General features: G+C 39.1%; 1 protein-coding gene across 2 annotated transcripts; it reads left to right on the top strand.

Moving 5' to 3' along the window:
• The first annotated feature begins 14,162 nt into the window (after positions 1–14,162).
• On the top strand, positions 14,163–20,889 carry hdac3 (histone deacetylase 3). 2 transcript variants are annotated; one of them, XM_054597272.1, is made up of 15 exons: positions 14,163–14,250; positions 15,514–15,596; positions 15,751–15,893; positions 16,057–16,138; positions 16,424–16,480; positions 16,570–16,625; positions 16,764–16,897; positions 17,428–17,508; positions 17,749–17,822; positions 17,967–18,031; positions 18,454–18,543; positions 18,636–18,694; positions 18,860–18,939; positions 19,070–19,227; positions 19,337–20,889. In XM_054597272.1, exons 2-15 carry the CDS (start codon positions 15,528–15,530, stop codon positions 19,404–19,406), a joined length of 1,218 nt encoding a protein of 405 aa, XP_054453247.1. In that variant the 5' UTR covers positions 14,163–14,250; positions 15,514–15,527; the 3' UTR covers positions 19,407–20,889. The 2 variants fall into 2 exon arrangements, with proteins under 2 accessions (XP_054453247.1, XP_054453246.1); XM_054597271.1 differs by lacking the exon at positions 14,163–14,250 and adding an exon at positions 14,258–14,435.
• The last annotated feature ends 1,880 nt before the right edge of the window (positions 20,890–22,769 follow it).

Genomic DNA, 22,769 nt, shown 5'->3' on the forward strand with positions numbered 1-22,769 from the left:
GAACTCCACACCGCCTCCTGGCTGCTGAAGTCTCTGATGAAGTCCGCCAACGTGAGCAGACTCTGGAGGCTGGAGTTCATGTAGCAGTTCTGGGCTGGGTTTGGAAACCTAAAACAAACACAACACGTGTCAACATCAGAAAACATTCAGAAAAAGACATAAATAACAGGTATGAGACCAGTTTGGATAGCTGGTCTCGGACCATTTCCAAGCAACTTTGTTTTGTTGCGTCTGCGTGTTTCTGAGCAGATTTACTCACCCGAGCTGGTCCTGCTGATCTACGAGGCTCTGATGGAAGAACTGCATCATGTCACCATAACTGAAGTGACGCATTTTTGCACTGAAAAAAGAGACACACACAAACACACAGTCAATAACCATGACAGGCATGAAGCTGTGAAAGTCACATATTCAGGTCATAAAACCGTCATGGATGTATTAACAGAACTTATACAGTGAGTGTGTTTCAAAGGCAAATATCTCCCAGGAAACACCTGAAATATATATCACCCTCTTCTTCTGCTATGGTTTAATGGTAACAGAGTTATTTGATCACAAAGTCACTCAACAATTGAGCCAATAATAAACCAAGGTCTGTCCTAAAGCATTTATCAGTCTGAGTCTCGGGAAGAGGCAACAACAGTCAGAAAAACTTTTTTTGTGGAACTTATTTTGTGGGGAATTCTTGTTTAGGCGTCTTTTTTTTTTTTTTAAACTTTTTATTTTGGATTTTGAATTTTGGACAGAAAGAAATAAAGGAAAAAAAAGGAAAAACATACAACATACTCATGGGTGTAACAGTATAGGGTCACATTCTTCTCAATACATCGAAGTACAGTGTCATACTATTCCAGGCACAGTGCATACATAATCCATTTTTCCCAACGTTCAACACATTTCTCCAATTCCAATCTTAAAATATAAGTCAGTCTCTCCATACAGTAAACTTCTTTCACTATCCCCCTCCACTGGTGCAATGTTGGGGGGTCAGTTTGGAGCCATCTTCGGGTTATAGCCTTTCTACCACATGCCAAGAGAATCTTTAGCAGGTATTTGTATTTGTGAGGGATAAATTCTGGTATTTTACCTAGATACAAAGTAGTAAAAGAGTAGTCTAATTTAATTCCCATCATCTTACATATTTCATTAGTTACTTCCTCCAATCCCAAAAGCCCAAAAGACATGAAAATGGTTGGCCATGATGGCTCCACATTGTCTCCAACAAAGCCCCGGACTCTGAGAGCCTGATTGCAAAGCCGTTATTTTAGGAGTGATAAAAAACCTCACAACATTCTTCCAACCAAACTCTCTTAATGATCTTGAGTTTGCAGTGGTTGCTTGTGTCTCACATATCTCCATCCAAGACTCATCTGATATTTCTGTACCAGACTCCTTTTCCCATTTTTGTTTGATGTATAACGTAGAGTGATTTTTGGAGGTTTGTATACTTTCATATATTCGTGAGATCAGTTTTTTAATGTTGTTTTTTTCATATGCTTCATGGAATATAGAGATCAGGTTATATTCTTTCCCGTTTTGATTTGTGATATTTTATTAAAGTAGTCTCTAGCTTGTAGGTATCTAAAAAAATTGCATTTTTCCAATCCAAATGAGTCAGAAATTGCCTTATAACTCTGAAATTTACCGTTAGAAGTGAGTGAACAAAAGGATGTGATGCCTCTCCTAATCCACTGTTTAAAGCTCCCGTCCAGTCTCGCAGGTTCAAATTCTGGATCATATGCTACCCAATTCAAGACCCTGGCCTGTTTCTCTAGCTGCAATTTCCTCAACACCTTAAACCACAGTTTAACCGTGAATAGGGTCCATTGATTCAAGCTGTCATAATTCTTTTCTGTTTGGCTTTTGTTTCCTAATATTGATTGTATTGGAATATCTGTCTGTGTAATTTCCAAAGACTTCCATTTAGATTCATAATTTGGTGTACACCAGTATACTAAGGGTTTCAATTGTGCAGCATGATAATAGGCCTGTAAGCATGGTAGAGCTCTCCCTCCCCTCTCCTTCTTCAACTGCAGTGTCTTGAACTGTACCCTCGGTCTTTTACCGTTCCAAATAAACCTTGAAATCCACCCGTCCCATTCATCAAATTGTTTGGGTGGTATCTCCAGGGGTAAGGACTGGAAGAGATAAAGAAATCGTGGCAACACATTCATTTTGATTATTTCTATTCTATTGCTCATATCCAGCGGGAGCATCGTCCATCTAGAGATGTCTGATTTTACCGCTTTGTTGATGGGGCCATAATTAATTTCAGAAAGCTTCGACATATCTTTTGGTAGATTTATTCCTAGATATTTTATTGTGGAAGAGTCCCATTTAAAGTTGTACTTCTTTTTTATATCTGGATGGGGAGTATAATTAAATGTAAGGGTTTGAGTTTTTTGAATATTTAGCTTGTATCCAGAGTATGAGTTGTAAGTCTTTATTAGACACATCAATCTGGGGATGCTCGAGTCAGGGGTTGTGATAAAGAGCAGGACATCATCCGCAAACATACAAATTTTATGTTCCTCTCCTCTAATAGTTATCCCCTTTATCTCAGGGTCCTCTCTAATTGCTTGGGCCAAAGGTTCAATAAATAAGGCAAACAAGGTCGGACTCAGGGGACATCCCTGGCGTGTCCCTCTTTCTAGGCGAATAGTTTGTGACAGGTGTCCATTTATCCTAATCCTGGCTGTTGGAGAGGAGTATAACGATTTAATACATGTAATGAAGCAGTCCTTAAAGCCAAATCTTGCAAGTACCCTATACAAATATTCCCAACCTACTGAGTCGAAAGCCTTTTCGGCATCTAGACTAACCAACATTGCACCAATTTTGGTCGAAGTAACATGACTCATCACTTGTAATGTTCTCCTTAAATTATCCTGTGTCTGTCTATTTAGTACAAAGCCTGTTTGGTCCAAATCTATTAGCTCCGGGATAATAGCTTCCAGCCTTTTAGATAGGACTGAGGCAAATAGTTTATAGTCTACATTGAGTACTGATATTGGTCTATATGAGCTGCATTCCTTTTTATCTTTACCTTCTTTTGGGATGACAGAAATGACTGCTTCCTTCCATGACTGCGGGGCTTCTCCTGTTCTCAAGGTGTGGTTAAAGCAGTTAAGCAGCATAGGTGTTATTTGTGTTCTAAATGTTTTGTACCATTCAGACGAATATCCATCTGCACCAGGAGCTTTATTAGCTTTCAATCTTGAGATGGCTTTATTCAGTTCTTCTAGCTTTATCTCAGCCATAATTTCTTTATTCTGTTTTTCTCCTATGGATGGTAGGTCCAGCGAACTTAGAAACGTCTCTATTATTGTGGTATCGGCTCTGGTTGGTTGAGTATACAAGTCCTTATAATATAGTTCAAAAGAGCGTTGGATGTCTTCTAGATTACCGCTCATATTTTTTGTCATAGGGTTCCTAATTTTATATATTGTATTCTTTTCCTGTTGTTTTCGTATCCTCCAAGAAAGGAGTTTCATAGCCCTCGATCCTGTCTCATAGTACTTTTGTTTGGTAAATTTAAGTTGTTTTTCAATTTCCTCATCATATATACCATTTATATCTTGTTTGATTTTATTTATTTTAATTAATATTTGAGGATCTTTTTGTTCTGTATGTCTAATCTCTAGTGACTTAAGTTCCTCTTGTAATTCGTTAAGTCTTTTCTGTTTTTCTTTTTTCCGTGAGGCCGTAAGGGCAATTATTTTACCTCGAATTACAGCCTTTGCTGCATCCCACAAAGTATTAGGAGACACTTCTCCATTATCATTATACTGTAGGTATGTTTCAAATTCCTGCTGGATCTGTTTCTGTACTGCTTTGTCATTTAAAATGCTTGTGTTAAGCCTCCAAAGTGTATTTTTCCGTTGGCTGTTTAAATATAAGGTTAAATATACGCCTGAATGATCAGATACGTCTCTAATCCCTATCTCACAATCTCTGACCCTATGCCAGTCTGATTTATACATAAATAAGTAATCAATCCGCGAGTAAACAGAGTGACAAGGGGAGTAATATGTAAATTGTTTTTCTATGGGATGGGATTCTCTCCACACATCAATCAGGCCCAGTTGTGTAAGCATTCGCTGAACCAAGATGGCATTTGGGCTTTTCTTTTGGCGTTGGTTAGATGTATCTAATTTTGGTTGAAGTTGGATGTTAAAGTCACCACCAAGAATCAGGGTTCCCTGTGTTTCCTTTACCATCAATTCGAATATTTTCTTAAAAAAAGATTTGTTACTCCCTGGGGGAGCATACACATTAAATAAAGTTACTGCTTCATTATCTAATTTGCCTTTTACTAAGACAAATCTCCCTTCATTATCTTTTACCTGAGAAATAAACTCAAAATTTACTGTATTGGGGATCAGTATGGCCACACCTCTCCTCCGGCCTGATTTATGAAATGAATAATAGGTATTTTGAAACCCAAGCTTTTTTAATTTTTCATGTTCAGAAGAAGAGAGATGTGTCTCCTGCCAATATATTATCTGCTGCTTTTCTCGCTTCATTTTTGCAATAATTTTACTCCTTTTTATCGGATTATGCAGCCCATTGACGTTGAGTGTGACTACTTTATACTCCTGACGATGCATATCTTTTTCCAAACTGTGTAAACTTGTGTGACATTACCCATGATAACAAGAACAACGAACAGTGAACAATGAACTAGAAAAACAGAAACCAAAGACTTCCAAGTCCGAAGTTCAAATAAAGCTTCAAAATGAGAGGAAATCCTCGCGTCCATCGAGGGCCTCTCTGTGTCAGAGATGGTACTCTGCACCGGTAACATTTAAAACAGCTCCCAAAAACCGGTAAAAAGTTCAAACCTGTCCAGCTCTGTGAGAAACGATAGTCAGTGTCTTAGTAGCTCACCCACAGACGCTTCACTCTGCAGCGTCAGATGTTCCCGGAGAGGCGCGCTGAAAGCTCCGTAGTTTCTCCCTGATCCGTCCGCGATCCACCGCCCGTCCGGATCGATTTGCACCCGCTTTCTCCCACGTTGATAATCTCCGTTGTTTCTCCACGGTCGGGTCTGGCTCTGTCACATTTTCCAGAGTGATTCCTCTCTTCTTCAGGTCCTTTGCAGCCTCCGCCGCGCTCTCGTAGATCCGGGTGCCGCTGTCAAAAAACACCTTCAATTTAGCTGGATGTGGCGTCTGGAAGCGGATACCCTTGGCTTTGAGCTCTCTCAGCATTCCCGCATATGCCTTTCTCTTTTTCAAGATCTCGGGAGGGTAATCTTGGTCGAAATAGATCCTTTTCCCCTCATATCGAACGACTTTTTTCTTCCATGCTGTGTGCAGCACCTGCTCTTTCACTCTGAACTCGAGGAAGCAAATCACCAGTGATCTTGGCGGAGCGCCTTGGGGAGGTTTTGGAGCCAGTGCCCGGTGGCAGCGCTGTATGCCGAGGTCCATGTCCGCTACCGGCATGCCGACTTCTGATTTTATTAGCTTGGTCACAAACGCCGACAGATCGGGCCCCTCAGACTCTTCCGGTATTCCGTGTATACGGAGGTTGTTTCGGCGTGAGCGTGCTTCTAATTCGGTTAATTTAGCCTGCAAAGTGTCTTGGGTCTCTAATGCCTGGATGAGAGCCTCCCTCGCAGCTTCATCCCTGTCTTCGATATCAGATATACGTTGTTCTGCCTCCGCAACTCTAACTACAGTAGCATTTAGCTCGCTAGTAGCTTCTTCAAGTTTCTGGTTGATTTCTCCTTTAAACTCGTTCAGTTCCTTCTTCATGTCGTTGCGAAAAGAGCGTCGGAATTCACTCATTTCACTTTTTAGGTCTGACCTGAGTGCCCGAATCTCGTTGTAGATAGCCTGCATGTTCGGGTTAGCTACTTCTTTATCAGCGCCGCCATTGTCCTCATTGCCGTCTTCGTCTTCATATGTTTCGTCGGATGTCGCCGTTTTATCACGTTTTGAGCTTGGTTTAAGTTTAGTCTTTTTTTGCTTCTTTCCATGGTTAATATCAGTACGTTGTTTTTATCAGTAAGGTTTTTCTAAGGGGATTATATCACACCGGGTGGGAGCGAGATTTTCAAGCAGCCATTAGGTTCAGCGCCACCGGAAGTCCGTTTAGGCGTCTTTGAAAATGTTCAGTGTAATAAATGTGCTTGTTAAGACAGCTGTCATGGTTACTTTATGTTTGTTAATACAACTGTCATGGCTATCCTATATCACTAATAAGGTGGAGTGTGTTGTTTAACACTGCTGTAATAAGGTGAAGTGTGTTGGTTTATACTGCTGTAATAAGGTGAAGTGTGTTGGTTAATACTGCTGTCATGATTATTTTATATTACAATAAGAACGTAGAAAATGTGATGATAATGATGGACTGACCTTCTGAAGAATGAGTCGTACTGTGTCTCAATCACAGTCTGCAGCTTGCTTGTCCTTCTTCTCTGCTTCCTTCTTTGTTTCCTTCTTTGCCTTCTTCTCTGCTTCCTTCTTTGGTTCCTTCTTCTCTGCTTCCTTCTTTGGTTCCTTATTTGCCTTCTTCTCTGCTTCCTTCTTTGGTTCCTTCTCTGCTTCCTTATCCGCTTCCTTCTTCTCTGCTTCCTTCTTCTCTGCTTCCTTCTCCAGGTCCTTCTCTTCTTCCTCGTCTTCGTCAATGGGAGCTATGAACTCCTCCACCTCATCAACTGAATCTGGAGCGTAGGGAGTCTCCTCAGTATCTTTGTCAGTGCTGCAACACAGAGGGAGAAACAGACGGTCATTCTGTAGCTGACTTTATCTCTGGTGGACTTTCTTACTTGGTCAGTGATGTGATGAGTGTTGTTACCTCCTGTGAGGTTGGAGAGGGGTCTTCTGCTCGTCTACTGGAGACGGAGCGACTCGATGGTTTCTCTGAGGGAACAGAAACATAACAATGAAACACTTATTTCTATTATAACGTAGACGGTGAAGTGTTGTGAAACTTACTCTGCAGCACTTGAATAATCTGTACATCCAGCCACTCTTCTCCTTCTTCTCTGCATTTCCAGCTGTTGTTGCTGGATCATGTGAGGAGGCGTCTTTGCTGATAAACACAAACACATCTGATTATTCTAGTTAACTTTTAGTTTCAATGCAAACAGCTGTCTACTGGGTGAAAGTCCTGTGTCTTTTAACACCTACTTCCTTGGACTATGACTAGAAATGTATTCGTTAATAAAAAATTTAAATAAATTTGTAATCCGGGAGAAAACTTGTTTCCCTTGAAACATAATTAACAATGCAGTTTTGTTGTTTGGAAACGTTATTTTTAGGAGACCAGGCTGACACACAGTGTGGCGACTATTGCTGACTCTGTAGGCTCTGTTGGTGGGAGGAGGAGGGGCTTCCTTACCTCTGCTGTGGGCCGGATCGCTGTCCACTCTCATCTCCCACCGGCTCCTTTGGACGTTTGTCTGTCTTCTGTAAAAAAAAAAAAACATTAGAATAAACCGTGTCAAGCATCTTTTGTTTTAAAAGTCTAAATAAAAACATGAAACATACCACTGGTTGTCCAAACAGCCTGTACCACCAAGGAGTCCCCTCTTGATGGTTTTCTGCTGAGGGCTTGGCAGCAGGAGCGTCTGAGACGGTGACACTAGTGAGAGACACAAACACAGTCGGACTTCATTAACAAGGATGGTTCATTACTCTCTATAGTGAATACAGCATGTTGGTGAGCAGTGTAGTGCTGAAACTGTTAGACAACTTATTTATTCATTTACCAACAAAAAAATACGTTCAGTTACTAATTGACAGTAACTGATTACTGAATATGTATGTTTAAATATGGAAATGAGACCTCTTAACAAATAAATGCTAATCTGCATAAATTTCCAGAACAGAAATATGAATATTGGATAAAGCCAAGTTTAAAGTGTTGTTTCATTTTGTTTATCTCTTAGGAGTCAAACGTTTTAACAGAGTGAATTTCAGATATCTCTTTTTATCATAACAGAAATAAAAAATACTGGCCACAGACATAATAAAGAAGCTTATAAAATGGTCTATAAATCTGACTATAAATGGTATAATTACAAACCCCTTGCAATTTTGATTGAAATTAAATTGGAAAGTTTGGTGTATGTAAGTCCTAATGGAGATTATTGCCTCAGAGTCTGAGAAAAAAAACAAATTTTAAGAAAACATCCTCATGAAGATATTCTTTTAAAATTCTGTAGTTTTTGCAAGGCACTACAGGTGACTAGGATAAAATAAAATACTAACAAATAGATATAACCATGATACTTTCCCAGTTGATAATTTAAGGTATGTTTTGCTTATTTATATCCTAGATGTAAATGATGTGAACAAAATATCTGAAACAAGGGTTTACTGGGATATCAAACAAATATCCCATTAAGGCCTAGTCTAGTACAACATCACTACAGATTACATTACATCATACAGCTGTCTCTATTTGTCTAGTTATCCAGTTTACTGTCTTCATGGAAAAATGCACTTACCTTTCATGAGAGATGGAGTGAGGTCTGCTCCTATTCTTCACGACTTTTTCAGTCGAATGTTTCTGTCGTGGATAAAGAGAAATTAACACATTTAATTGGATAAAGAGAAATGAATACATTTAATTGCAATTGTCAGAATAATAAAATGTAAAATAAACTAACTTCAGAGATGTCAAAGGAATACTAATATTTCTGACGTATAACTTGATATTAACAGTGTAAAACCGTAAAACAAACCTTTCGTCGACAGCAAGGTAGTCCAGACATGGTTGCTGATCTTTTCCTAGCTAAAACTTTAGTAAAGTGTTAAGCAGCTTTTTGAGGTGCGTGTGTCTCTCAAAACTCCTGGAAATGAAGGTGAGCCAGCTGTTCCAGTGTCAGTCAGAACATGGGAGTTCTACAATTGGAAGCTCTATGACACAGACTGATGTTCTTCAGTTCTAAGTGTAAACAGTCAATGAGCGTTCTAAAAATAGCAGGTGGTTCCGTAACCTACCCACAGCAAGATATTGGCACTTTTGGCCTCTAAAATAAGTTTAAAGAATTCAACAGGTCAAATAAAGTAGACTGGATCATAGTGAATTTCATATTTATTAGTCTGGTGATATTCTCAATGTAAATAATCCCATTTGAAATAGAGCCAAAATAACTATGCAACTCTACTGGACAGTTTCAGGTTGACATGACATTTATTATTCTGCCCACATGTTACAAAAAGTATCTCTGTATCCGCTGCTCTTATTTTTCATTTTTAATTATTCAATACGTTGAGAACTCTAACAAGGCCTTTAAGTGCCCACTTAAAATATGATGATGTTATGTGTGAGTCTGTAAATACATCAAGTATACACAGGCAGAAATTGCCAAATACCTATATTGGTTTCTGTTCACACTTAAAAACAACTATGGCTTGAACAAAAGTTACAAGTTGTCAGGACTAAGTAAACATAAATTATCAGCATTAAATAATAATAAATCAAGCTAGTCTCTTGTTTCAAAAAAAGTGAGAGAGTCAAAGATCATGTTAACGTTACACCAGACTCATTTGCAAAGTATGATTAGTTATACTAAATAAACTCTTTTTTTATTATTTACTCAGTATAATGAGATAGGTTTGTCATTTCCTAGTTTTATTTTTTGAGTTCCGAGCATGAGTTACAATAAGGTTAAAGTTCTATTCCTTACTTCTTCTTATATGAAGACAGTTACAAGATGGAGTGTCTTTTCATTTGGAGTCACATTGTCTTTTCTCTGGTCCAAATAAAAACAATGCAAACCAAAATGGAGATATGTGTGAACTTCATTAATGTAATCTATTGACAAATCAGTTATGAAACATCATACTGAGTGTGATCAGAAGTGACTTGAGGTACTAATTATAAGTGGATACAGCCTTAAAAAGTTTAAGTTTTAAGTTACTTGGAGAACATGGATAAAGTTAAAACAAGTAAAAAATTCTAAATTGGATGAATTCAAAGACAATATTTGAAAAGTTAAACTACTTCAAAATGTTATTGAAGTTTGTCACCTTTTTTTACAGTGATGGCCCAAGGGCCCACTCAAAAGCATATGATGCAAAAGTAAATGTATGATGCAAATCTGTCTAATATCAAGATGTAACAAACACAGCAGGCAAAAATGATAAACCTTTGGTTTCTGTGCCAAGAAAAAATGTCACTTTAATTATTCAACATCAAGTGTTTAAACTATGATGTGCAATGAACATACAGTGGAATTTCTTAGAGATATGTTGTATTCCAGTTTAATTTTTAATATTTAACATTTTAAAAACAGCCAGTATAGTTTGGCCACCCAGCACTAGACACACACACCAATTGTTGATTAAAGCTAAAAGCCAACAAATCAATTATTTTCTCCTGTTTGAGTAGACTTTGTTAAAAACTAAAGTGACCAGCTGTTTGAGGAAATGAGTCAGTTTTAGGTTTTTTTCAAAAACACATTTCTTCAGTAGGAACAAAAATGATTACAGCTGAAAGACACAGATAGGCCAGGTAAAATATTATTTATCTATGAAAAATATATTCAATAAGCTTAAATTAATATTATACTAAGATGGTAAATGGAATGGTACTTGTATAGCGCTTTTCTAGTCTTCCGACCACTCAAAGCGCTTTTACATTACTAATCATTCACCCTTTCATACCCATTCATACACTGATGACAGGGGCTACCATGCAAGGTGCCACCTGCCCATCAGGGTCTCTCTAATCATTCACACCCATTCATACACCGATGGCACAGCCTTCGGGAGCAACTCAGGGTTAAGTGTCTTGCCCAAGGACACATCGACATGGACTGCCGGAGCCAGGAATCGAACCGCCGATCCTCTGATTGGAGGACGACCCTGCTCTCCACTGAGCCACAGCCGCCGCAAGAATTGTTGCTATTTGAACTCAACGCCTAAACAAACACACACCTCCATCAGTGCTCCTTCAGAACATTAGCATGTGCCAGATTTACAGCCCCCCTTGCTAAGGGAATACTTTTTTTTTTTGTTGAGTATCAAATACCCATCTATTGCAGGCTTGAATGGTTTCTCAGAAACATTTGTATCTTGCTCCATCATGGCGAGAAATCAAGCTTTGTAGATAACGAAATAATCAATTCGCCATCACAATAAGATAAAAAAATGTCGTTTCCCCTCCAGGAGTCGCTTTGACTTTGAGACTTTGTGTTTGTAATACCTTGTGTTTTCAGGAGATAGGGCCATTGAAGATTGCAGAATTGACACTTCTTCAGTATGGCATATCACAAGTTTTAACTTGGTTTCACAATTTATTTGAGTAAATCCTCGGGACAAATCTGTTACGTGTATAGACAAATAAATAAAGTAATAGTTGAGGTAAATAAAGTTCTTAAATAGTTGATAGGATTCAGAAGCACATTATAGGTTTCTTGTAATAATTTGCCGCCGTACCAATTTTTTTTATTTTTACAGATAGGAATTTATATGAATTACGTCAAGACCACGGCAGCTTTTATTAAAGGCCATTCCTTCCTTCATGGTGGCCCTCATCTGACAGGTGTTAGCCCAGCAGTGCTCCATGTGCTGTCAGGTGATAACAGCCCAGACAGCCACCATCACACAGGTAAGAACAGAGAAGTCTGAGGCAATCCAGCAGTGATGGTTTTCATCCTTTAATCTCTACTCCAGCACATTGCTTTTAAATGAAGCTGTGACGGATGTGAAAGGGCAGATTTAACACTTAAAAGGTAAACTGTTCAGAGGATGTCGTCTTATCAGAGTGAAGGGGTAGCTTGAATACTGAGGTTGTGTCAGCTGGTAATGGAGTTTCATGATGCTGCTTCTCCTCTGACGGTTCATCATACTGAAAATCTGTTGAGTTCAGGAACGGCTCATCAAACAAAAGCCTCAAGGCAGAGCTTCGGGTCACTTAGATCACCTGTAAGACATGGCAGATTCACTGTTACGTTATACTGTCATGTAATAACATCAAGATGATTACAGTATTACATGGAGGACAAGTTATAGTTTACGACAACATGATCATCTTACATGTGTAGTTATGTCAACAGCTACAGACAGTGTAAAAAATGATTGATCCGTTTTATCAAGTATGGAGGCAGTAACGAATCACACAGAACATTTGTCTTGGAGTGTAACTTGTGTTGTGTAAACGAAAAGCTTGTAAACTCTATAAGGTATAAGCTGCAAATGGGACCAAGAAAGAGCAGGTGAGGGCCGCTAATACTATTCTCGTATATATATATATATATATATATATATATATATATATATATATATATATATATATATGATGCAAAGCTCTGTTTTTACAAAGGTTATCTGGTTTTTACAAAGGTTTTGAGATCTGTAAACACACCAGGGGCACATATTTATGTTTAAAATGTTTTGCATATATAACCTTTTATTACTCCCGGTCTGTTTTAGAGAGTTACAGCACTGCAGTGATCAGGAACACATAAAAAAAAGCCAAAGTGTTTAACTATTTACGAGATTCTTTAATGTTGTGAATCTTTTGCACAGCTGAGTGGAATACAAAGGTGGATTCAGGTAAACCTCAGGCATGAAACCTTAACTGATCTCATCAGTGTTGATGAGGCAAAATGAAACATCTTTAGGTAATTATAACGATGTGCCTCACTCTTCAGCTACTTTAATTCAAATCATGACTCCCTTTTTACACAAATAATAGAGTTAAATAATATGTGTTTGTATTATAGAGGGGTTAATCATAAGTTAGAGGACGGCATATTTATCTGCCTGCTGCCCTTTGACACACACTGATACCAACTTACTAAATATCTCACCTCTGCATTCATAGCCGAGCCACTTGAAGGAGGACAGATCCCACACACTGAACATACTCGTCCAGGAGGAGACTGTATGCCAACAACAGGCAGCACTTTTGATACTGTTGGGAAAATGTCTGCTTACACAGGAGGTTTTTGAAATAATTAATTAAATCAGGTGTGTTGTTTACCTTGATATCACAAATCCTGTTATGGCTTTTTCATACCATACGTTCCCTTTCATGACTTTTTTGCTACATACTATTCTATGACTTTTTTCTGACAACCAAACTGCTGCTTTATTATGACTTTTTTGACATAAAATACAGGGACACTTTTATGACTTTCTTGATGGACTATGCAATGTTATTTTATAACCTTTTTATACATACTATATCAAGGATTTTCATGGTTTTTTTTAAACAAACTATACAGTGTTTCATATAGGATTTTGTGAGACTATAGTGGGTGGACCTTGGATCCTAGAGGATAGTGGCATTGTAACTTTCCACACAGAAAGCATCTCTGGGATGGAGCAATCCAGTCTTGATGATACCTTGCCTCTCTCTCAGGTACTGTCTTTTGAATGAGCCAGTCAGAGAGAAAGAGTGAAGAAAATGATTGTTCTTCATCGTGGACAGATTCTTAGAGAATTTATTCAAGTGTTTTCTGAGCAAAGTATCATGGAGGAGGGCGTTTACTTTCAAGTTATTCTTCGTGATGGACTGACTTTCTTGATGGACTATGCAATGTTATTTTAAAACCTCTTTATACATACTATATCAAGGATTTTCATGGTTTTTTTTAAACAAACTATACAGTGTTTCCCACAGGATTTTATGAGACTATAGTGGGTGGACCTTGGATCCTTTAGGGGGTTCAAGGGGCACGCTCCACCATAAGAAAATGATGTAGATTCTAAAGTAAAATGCATCAATCTGCTGCACTTTGAGAACAAACCTGAGAGGCTAGATCTATGAGGAACGTGCTCTTGTAAAGATAAGATAAGATAAAATAAAATAATCCTTTATTAGTCCTGCAGCGGGGAAAGTTACAGGATTACAGCAGCATTGTTATAGTGCAAACAAGAGACATAGTAGAAAAAAAAACAAGTATTTGAAATAAGTAAGTAAGTAAGAAAGATAAAAAAATCCACAATAACTGAAAAAAGATTTATATATCTTATAAATAAATAAACAATTAAATCATAAACACACTGGTGGTGTAGATATAAGTGAGATGTGGGTAATGAATGTGTATGACCACAAACACAGTAGGCATTGACTTTATGCCACAAAATGCTGCTTAAAGAACGACTTAATTAAACAAAACAGGGCAAATAACAGGAAGCTACGACATTACGTCATTTCAGACGTAACGTAACGTAAAGTAACGTAACGTAACGTAACGTAAAGTAGCGTAACTCTTTTTCAGCCGCCTCCTCCTTTCGCCTCCTCCCCTCTCCGTCGTGACTGTCCCCGTCTGATGACGTAAGCGAGTCGGTGTTTACAATGGCGGCTTTCTGCTAATTGAAAGAAAAAAATGTGTGTTTTATAGCAGCAAGGAAACAATCGTAGTTTCTTTTTCGAAAACGAGTCAGAAGATACATTTTTTTTCACAATGAACAATAGAACCTCTTATTTTTATGACCCAGACGTGGGCAACTTTCACTATGGTGAGTCTGGTGATCGCACTGAACCGGCCTACGAAGGGGAAGGGTGCTAGTGCGAGCTACAGCTAGAGCTACATGCTACATGCTAAGAGCTCCAGGGACGCGGGGGGGTGTTTTATTTGTAGCATGGCACGCTCTCTCTCTCTCTCTCTCTCTCTCTCTCTCTCTCTCTCTCTCTCTCTCTCTCTCTCTCTCCGTGTGTGCATTAAGACGTCTGCTGTGCAGGTCGACACTACAGCACAGGTCCATACCGTCACTACGTAATGCACACATCAGGTTACAGTGTGTCTGTGTTGCCATTCATTAAAATGTCCCATCATGTGTCACTCGGTCATAGCTGATGTCAGCCTGTCGTTCCTGCAGTGACGTTAACGCGTTCAAAGGTCATAGTAGCTGCAGGTTTGCCAGCAATAACAGTAATCCTAGGTACAGTTAACTTTCGCCAGTACACCGTAACTGCGACGAATCCTGCGTTGGAACTGATAAAAAAATATATATATACAGTAGCAGTCAAAAGTTTGGACACACCTTCTCATTCAATGGTTTTTCTTTATTTTTAATTTTTTTCTACATTGTAGATTAATATTGAAGACATCCAAACTATGAAGGAACACATATGGAATTATGTGGTAAACAAACAAATGCTCAACAAACCAGAATATGTTTTATATTTTTTATATATTCTTGAATGAGAAGGTGTGAACAAACTTTTGACTGGTACTGTATGCGCTGAATAATATGAAGAATGTGGAAACAGTATAGAAACACATGATGTACGATGTGATGTTATGGAACGTTTGCGTCACATGTATTATCTTTAAAGAGAGAAAAAGTCTGTATAACTGCACACTTCCCATACAGAAATAATAGTATTCTTGCAGTTCTAGTATTCTAGTGTTTGTTGTTAGTGGAAGAACAAAAACAACCACATCCTTCTTTCAGCAGTGATTTACTATGCAAATGCATTAGCCCCAGTGTGCTGTGTTGTAATGAAATCCAAATGATGAAGTCGCTCTAATACACTTTGAATGCGTAAGTGAGATATCTGTGCTGTAAAGAGGAATCTGTCCGTCTCCTCCAGGTGCTGGCCACCCGATGAAGCCTCACCGTTTGTCTCTGACTCACAGTCTGGTGTTGCACTATGGACTCTACAAGAAAATGATGGTGAGCGGCACAGAGAGACCTCAGTGTCACGGGTTCAGAGCCTGCAGATGCTTCACTCGCTGAAATAACAGTTTCTGTTAAAACACCAAAATCCTGAGAATAGCTAACACAGAATGTCATACTGTACTTTTTCAATTTTCCTTTTGTTCATCAGGTGTTCAAGCCATACAAAGCGTCTCAGCACGACATGTGTCGGTTCCACTCTGAAGACTACATAGACTTCCTGCAGAAGGTCAGCCCCAATAACATGCAGGGCTTCACCAAGAGCCTCAACACGTTCAACGTGGGAGACGACTGGTGAGTTTTACTCTTTTTCATAGAAACACCATAGTTTTAGAAAGTTCTTGTGGCTAAAATTCACACTATTGCAATTCATTGATATCAGATCATCTATAACTTTTATTAGAGGACGGACTAAACCATAACTAAAATATGTTGTGCCTGTGTGTTTTGTTGTCAGCCCTGTGTTTCCAGGTCTTTTTGAGTTTTGCTCCAGATACACAGGAGCCTCCTTACAGGGAGCCACACAGCTCAACCACAAGGTGAGACACGCATGCCATCGCACAACTCAAGTCAGTACTGCGTCAGTGGAAACCAACGCTCTGTGCCATTTAAGCAGTTCCCTTGTAACAAGCAGCACAGCAACGGCTTTAGAAGAGTTCTTGTGTAAATTTCAGATGAATATGTGTGTAGCAGATGATGCCTTAATCAATGGACACCACTCTTTGTTGAAATGAAACGACTGCAGAGCTACCGGTAGACGGCGACACGGAGTGAATGTTGATCTTGTAAACTTTAATTGAGAGGGATTCTGCTTCATATTCCAGATCTGTGACATTGCCATCAACTGGGCCGGAGGTTTGCATCACGCCAAGAAATTTGAGGTGAGAAGAAAGCGCTGTATATTGTTTTCATTAATTCACATTTAGATGTGAATGGTTAAAGGACTCAAATCATTTTCTGTGTTCTGCAGGCATCTGGGTTTTGTTACGTCAACGACATCGTCATCAGTATTCTGGAGCTACTAAAGTAAGAGACGTCTCTCCTCTGAAGAACTTTCATCAGCTGTTTGCTGTGTCTGTTTCTCTCTTTACAACTGTGTGTGTGTGTGTGTGTGTGTGTGTGTGTGTGTGTGTGTGTGTGTGTGTGTGTGTGTGTGTGTTACAGATACCACCCTAGGGTTCTGTACATCGACATAGACATTCACCATGGCGACGGCGTACAGGAAGCCTTTTACCTGACCGACCGCGTCATGACTGTGTCCTTCCACAAATACGGGAACTACTTTTTCCCGGGAACAGGTACGATTCGCTCCAAGCACTCAACACAAGTTTGGAAGGTGTTTACAGCCTGGACATTTCTGAACGTCTTCTGAAAGTGACACTCGACTGCATGGCAGTTTAACTTTTTGTTTGTAATCGCTGCACAGAAAAACAACTGATTTATTTGTTCATACATTCTTTTTTTGAATGTAAGACATGTACAGCTAAGACAATGAATGGAAAACTATGCAATAGGGAAATATTTGATGTGCACGTTTTGCTTATTGAATAAGACAAACTATGTTATCTGAGCTGCTTCAATATGCAGGAATCGTTAAATTTAATACCTCATAAAAAGTCATAGAATAGTATTTCATAAAAAGTCGTAGTATTTCATAAAAAGTCGTAGTATTTCATATAAAGTCGTAGTATAGTTTTTCATAAAAGGTTATAATAGTCAAAAAGTCACAGTATAGTATGTATTAAATCATTCAAACATTTACATTTTGTCACTGTGTAGTCTCTGTATAGGTGTGTGTGTGTTGATACCGTATGTGTGTTTTCTGCAGGTGACATGTATGAGGTGGGAGCAGAGAGCGGGCGGTACTACTGCCTCAACGTTCCTCTCAGAGACGGCATCGATGACCAGAGTGAGTTCACTTCCTGCACAGTTTTAATTATTGTAACGTAACAACTATTGTCTAAAACAACAAAGAGACAGTAGCTCTGAAGATTCATACTGCTGTGAGCTTCAACAGCAAACATCTGTGTGTGTGTGTTTGTGTGTGTGTGTGTGTGTGTGTGTGTGTGTGTGTGTGTGTGTGTGTGTGTGTGTGTGTGTGTGTGTGTGTGTGTGTGTGTGTGTGTGTGTTTGTTTGTGTGTGTTACAGGCTACCGGCAGCTGTTCCAGCCAGTTATCAAACAGGTGGTGGATTTCTACCAGCCGACCTGCATCGTTCTACAGGTATGTTCGTCACTATTCTCGTCTCGGCTACGTGTGTTGTAGATCATTTAGAAGTGAACTCGTCACGTTATCAGACGTTAAGGCTGCACGTTGACCGTATGAGGAGCGACGTATATGACGCCTGTGTGTTCTTCTCCATCCCAGTGCGGAGCAGATTCTCTGGGCTGCGACAGACTGGGCTGCTTCAACCTCAGTATACGAGGACACGGGTGAGACTCACTTGTGTTAAATCACCGTTCCCTAGTTAAAGTTAAATGTCAGTGGCCTGTTACACAAAGCGAAAGTAAAAGGAGATGTACCGCTGACGTACCTGTGGAGGTAAACTGGTTTAAAGCGACGGACATAAAGTGATTTTCAACAAGATGAAATATGGCAATATTGTATAAACGGGCTTCCCACAAGGATATGAAGCTCAAACATGAGTCATTCCTCTCTTCTTCTCTCTCTTATTAATAACAGTGTGACATGGGTTGTCTTTGTAAACACTGACTTGTTTTGACACTTTTATTTACAGTGTATACACAGCGCCAACACACTGCAATTAGGTCATGTTTAGAGTTTAACGTAGCCATAACAATAGGCATTTTTCTTAACTTTTGTATTTGTGTGTGCTTTGCTTTCCGTCGTTCAGTGACTGTGTGGAGTTTGTGAAGAGTTTTAAGATTCCTCTGTTGGTCCTGGGAGGAGGAGGATACACTGTGAGGAATGTGGCTCGCTGCTGGTAAGTTTCCTACAAAAACATGTGAAGGTTACGTGTTCATGTTATGGGCTGTGTTGTTTTAAAATAATGTCTTGTTTTGTCCCGCCCCGTAGGACCTTTGAGACCTCTCTGTTACTGGATGAATCCATCAGCGATGAGCTGCCTTATAGCGGTGAGTTGTGCTTTGACATACTATACTGTAGGCGTTCAGATATTCTGATTATTCGCCTACGAAGCACCTCATTGTCTTTTTGTTTTGTTGTTGGTCAAAATGGCTTCAATATCAGACTGTTGTGTTTTTTGTGGAGTAGAGCTTATTGTTGAGCATTTTTTGCAGAGTATTTTGAGTACTTTGCTCCAGACTTCACGCTGCATCCCGATGTGAGCACCCGGATAGAAAACCAGAACTCCAGACAGGTGAGACGTCGTCCCACACCAAAGCATACTCGTTTCGAGATGCATCACCGGGCGCCTCGACAATTTACAGTAGTTTGATGCGGACACAAAGATAATATATATATATGTATATATATATGTTTGGATGTAGTACCTGGAGCAGATCCGTCAGACGGTGTTTGAGAACCTGAAGATGCTGAACCACGCGCCCAGCGTCCAGATCCACGACGTTCCCTCCGACATGCTGAGCTACGAGCGCACCGACGAGCCCGACCCCGACGAGAGGGGGGGCGAGGAGAGCTACACCAGGTCAGTACGCCTGAAGGGGGCTAAGATGAGTGCAACACATGTTCGATTAAAGATCAATCCGACCGCATTAACGTTTCCTAACGGGCTGTCCTTAATGTCGCTCTCTCAGGCCGGAGGCAGCCAACGAATTCTACGACGGCGACCACGACAACGACAAAGAGAGCGACGTGGAAATTTGACCCGTGAGGACGAAAGGAGCAGAGCTTTTTTTTTTCCTCACAGCCTTCTGTTTCGTTTTCTCCAAACATCACATCGTCATTGCAGACTGAACAGAAACTTTACTGGAAAGACTGAAAGACTCCCAAGCTCCTTTCTTTCTACTCATTAGGTTCTCTTTCTTAAATCAGCCTCCATCCACGATGACGTCAGGGGCGTTCCTACTCATCACAACAGTAACGTGATGTTTGCCCCTTGTATATAATGTCCCTGAGCACACCTTCATTATAGCGGTATTCCCATTTCTATGTGGGTCAGTCAGATATTGTAACAGACAGGGTGAGGCCAAATTACAGATACTTTAATAATGCTGGACACTGAAACATAAACGGTGTCATGTGAAGGATTACAGGTGATATACGTTGTTGTTTTGAATTTACAACATTGTCAACTTGTCATAAGGATGAAAAAAAAACACATTTTCTGTATGAGCACATGAAGATGTTGCTAATAGCATATTATTTTCTTTAATTTTTTTATTTTTTTTACTTGTTATCTTGTTCATGTTATATTAGAAATCCAATGTATTTGAATTTTGAAAGAGAAAAATGTCATCTGCAACAGTTTGTATAACAACTATTTTTTACCAACTGAATCAGCCATGGAAATATCTGTTTTCACAGCTCATAAAGTGGCCTAAAAAAACACAATGTTTTGGGCGTCCTCTAATGTTAACCCCCTGAAATTTAACAGTAGTTAGTTAGTTTTGGAGCCCTGTGTGACAGATTTCGGTGTACTTGTAAAGGCACTCATTGGAGAACCGCGAGAACGTTATCTCATCTTTCAAGACACGAGGAGCTGTTCAGTCACACTTTAGCCACTTAAGATGTTTCAAACAAAGCTTTAAAAACAGAATCTCAAAGGTACAAATTAACCGATCAGTCGTTTTTTATATTTTACAATCCCTGTGTAGCTGTGAGAAATTAATTTTAAATCCTCCTCGCATCATTCATGTGCCTTACAGCTCTGTGTAAAGCTGGGCACTTCCATATCAAATTCCCTTTTTTTCTTTCATTTTGATTTCTACAATTGAACATCTGTGAACGAGGAAACTGGACTTGAGCTGAACGGAACAGAAACTGTTTTCTTTTCATTCCTTTTTTTTTCTTCCATATTCTCTGCCCTGTACTGTATATATACGTGTAAATGTATGAACTGTAAGTGTGTTCGTGATGTAAAAGAGGACAACAATGGTGACGAGGGACATCGTTTGCTTGTTAAACATTTTGTACTTTAGCAGGTAGTTGGTTCAAACGGTCCTTCACTGTGCAACCTGATTTAAAGTGGGCTCATTGCAGAAATATATTTTACCATCTGCCACATCCAGTCCTCTTTTAGCCAGAAACAGGTTTTTATGTTGTTTTTTTCATAATGTTGTGTACTTTTTTTATAATAAAAAAAAAAATGTAATCAATGCATTTTAACATGGAAGCATTTTGAAGGCAGTTCTTCATCAGCAGGTTTTGAGCACCACCACCAGAGGGCGACCTTATGGCAATGAGAATGGAAGTTATTTTGCACCCTGTTCAGACCAGAAGTGCACAGCTGCACGCTCCCATGTGATTGACGGGTCGCCATCATAACATATACGCCGTCTCTACCACAGCATCAGTCCTCTGCAGTCCAAATATAGTCACTTCCGTTCACTGGTTGTACATGTGATATGATTCAAACAGCCATTTCATAATTTTCCAAATGTCAGTGTTACAATAAATAAATGAAATTATAGGGACCTTAGAAACAGCTGTAAAACCAGACATTTATTTTAAATAGTCATAAGAAAGTCATAAAATGCTTATTTTATTGTGTGTCAGAAAAACATGGAAGAATGCATACAAAAGTATGTAAAAAAAAAAAAGTAATGAAAAGTTTATAGTAATGTATGACATATAAGCCAAAAGATAGTCATAGTATAGTATGTAATATAATTTGTGGTAAAATGAGAGAGAAAAGCTTTTTGATTCAATCCAATCATCAATCATACACAGCAGAAAGTTTTGCTATGAAGATGGAGGAAAAAATAAGTGATTTTTAGTTTCTATTTGGTAATCACAGAAAGTAAGTTTAAGAAGTCAGTGTGTCATTTTTTTCAGGCAGGCTGACAAATGGTATGACAATCTGAGTTCTTGCTGAATTGATATAAAACAATTGAGACGACAAAAGAGACGACCCTGTTTGGCAAAATCTTCCATGAGAAGTCATGTCCATTAATCATCAATGGTTGCTATGCTTTTAACAACTTCATCCTAATGTTAACGGTGCCTCCGGAAATTGGATTTCACACTGAATTCATCCAAAGGTATAAGGATTCATCTTATAAATTGGTGAAAGACCTAATCATTTTCTCTGAAAAATACAGACCCATTTCTGAAAAGAATAGATCTGCACTTTCAGATGGGAACATCATGTGGTGTGATATTGTGTTTGTACAATTGTTTCCTATATAATAGCTCTGGTAAATGAAATAAGGATAATCAAAATCAAACCCACCAATCTTTTTTTATAAAAATCCATGGGAACACAAAACCAAACGCTGTTTTCAAAACACTTTCAGAGTCAAAACTGGTGACACACCCTTACACGAAATACACAAAGATTGATTTCATTGTGAAATGCTTTTTTAAGAAACTTACACTAAATCTTTTCAACGGAATCCAAAATGTTGGAGAAACAAATTGCTTGTGTTTTATCTGGGACTGGGATTTTTGCCGTTGGTAGCGTCCAGCTTCACAGATTCAAACATGGATCTGTTATCAAAGGATTATTCTGTCAGGAATACTCACACATTACTGCAGGTTTAGTTATAAATAACTTGAGTACGAATTCCACAAAAAAGATTCACCGCCTTACCATGTTTATTTTTGAACACCTGTTCAACGACATTGATGGAGATTTTCCGGATAATAGAAACCAGACTTTACTGCTGGTGGCGGAAAGGAAAGGTGCAGGAGTTATAACGCAACGCATTTTTGTTGCCCTGCGTCCACGCAATTTACCTGGAAAAGCCTGTGAACATGAAAACACACACATACTGGAGTTTCAGGTTTATTTTTTTCATCTTCATTTCTTTATTTCAGTTTGTCTCCCTTCTGTCTTTCAGTTTTTCTGCATCCTTCCCCTCTTTCTTTCCACCGTTAAGAATAAAAATGTGTGTCAGATGATAAGAGCAGATGTGCCTGAGAGGTCCACCGGCACGACCGTACACAGATGGGGTCACGTCCGCTGTCTCTGCAGCATAGATGTGTATAAAAGTGTGCGTGTGTGTGACGGCTGAACCCTTTGGAGTGCTTTATTGAAACGCCCTTCTAAACACTACTTGCAATTCC

This window comes from Anoplopoma fimbria, chromosome 4 (assembly GCF_027596085.1).
Source record: "Anoplopoma fimbria isolate UVic2021 breed Golden Eagle Sablefish chromosome 4, Afim_UVic_2022, whole genome shotgun sequence".
NCBI lineage: Eukaryota > Metazoa > Chordata > Actinopteri > Perciformes > Anoplopomatidae > Anoplopoma > Anoplopoma fimbria.

What these genes read in the sequence shown, in the direction of transcription:
- hdac3 (XM_054597271.1), top strand. Translation starts at nt 14,381, where the DNA reads ATGAACAATAGAACCTCTTATTTTTATGACCCAGACGTGGGCAACTTT. An exon ending in AGGAATGTGGCTCGCTGCTG is followed by an intron (nt 18,544 to 18,635) that starts GTAAGTTTCCTA and finishes CCCGCCCCGTAG; the next exon opens with GACCTTTGAGACCTCTCTGT. An exon ending in AAAACCAGAACTCCAGACAG is followed by an intron (nt 18,940 to 19,069) that starts GTGAGACGTCGT and finishes GTTTGGATGTAG; the next exon opens with TACCTGGAGCAGATCCGTCA.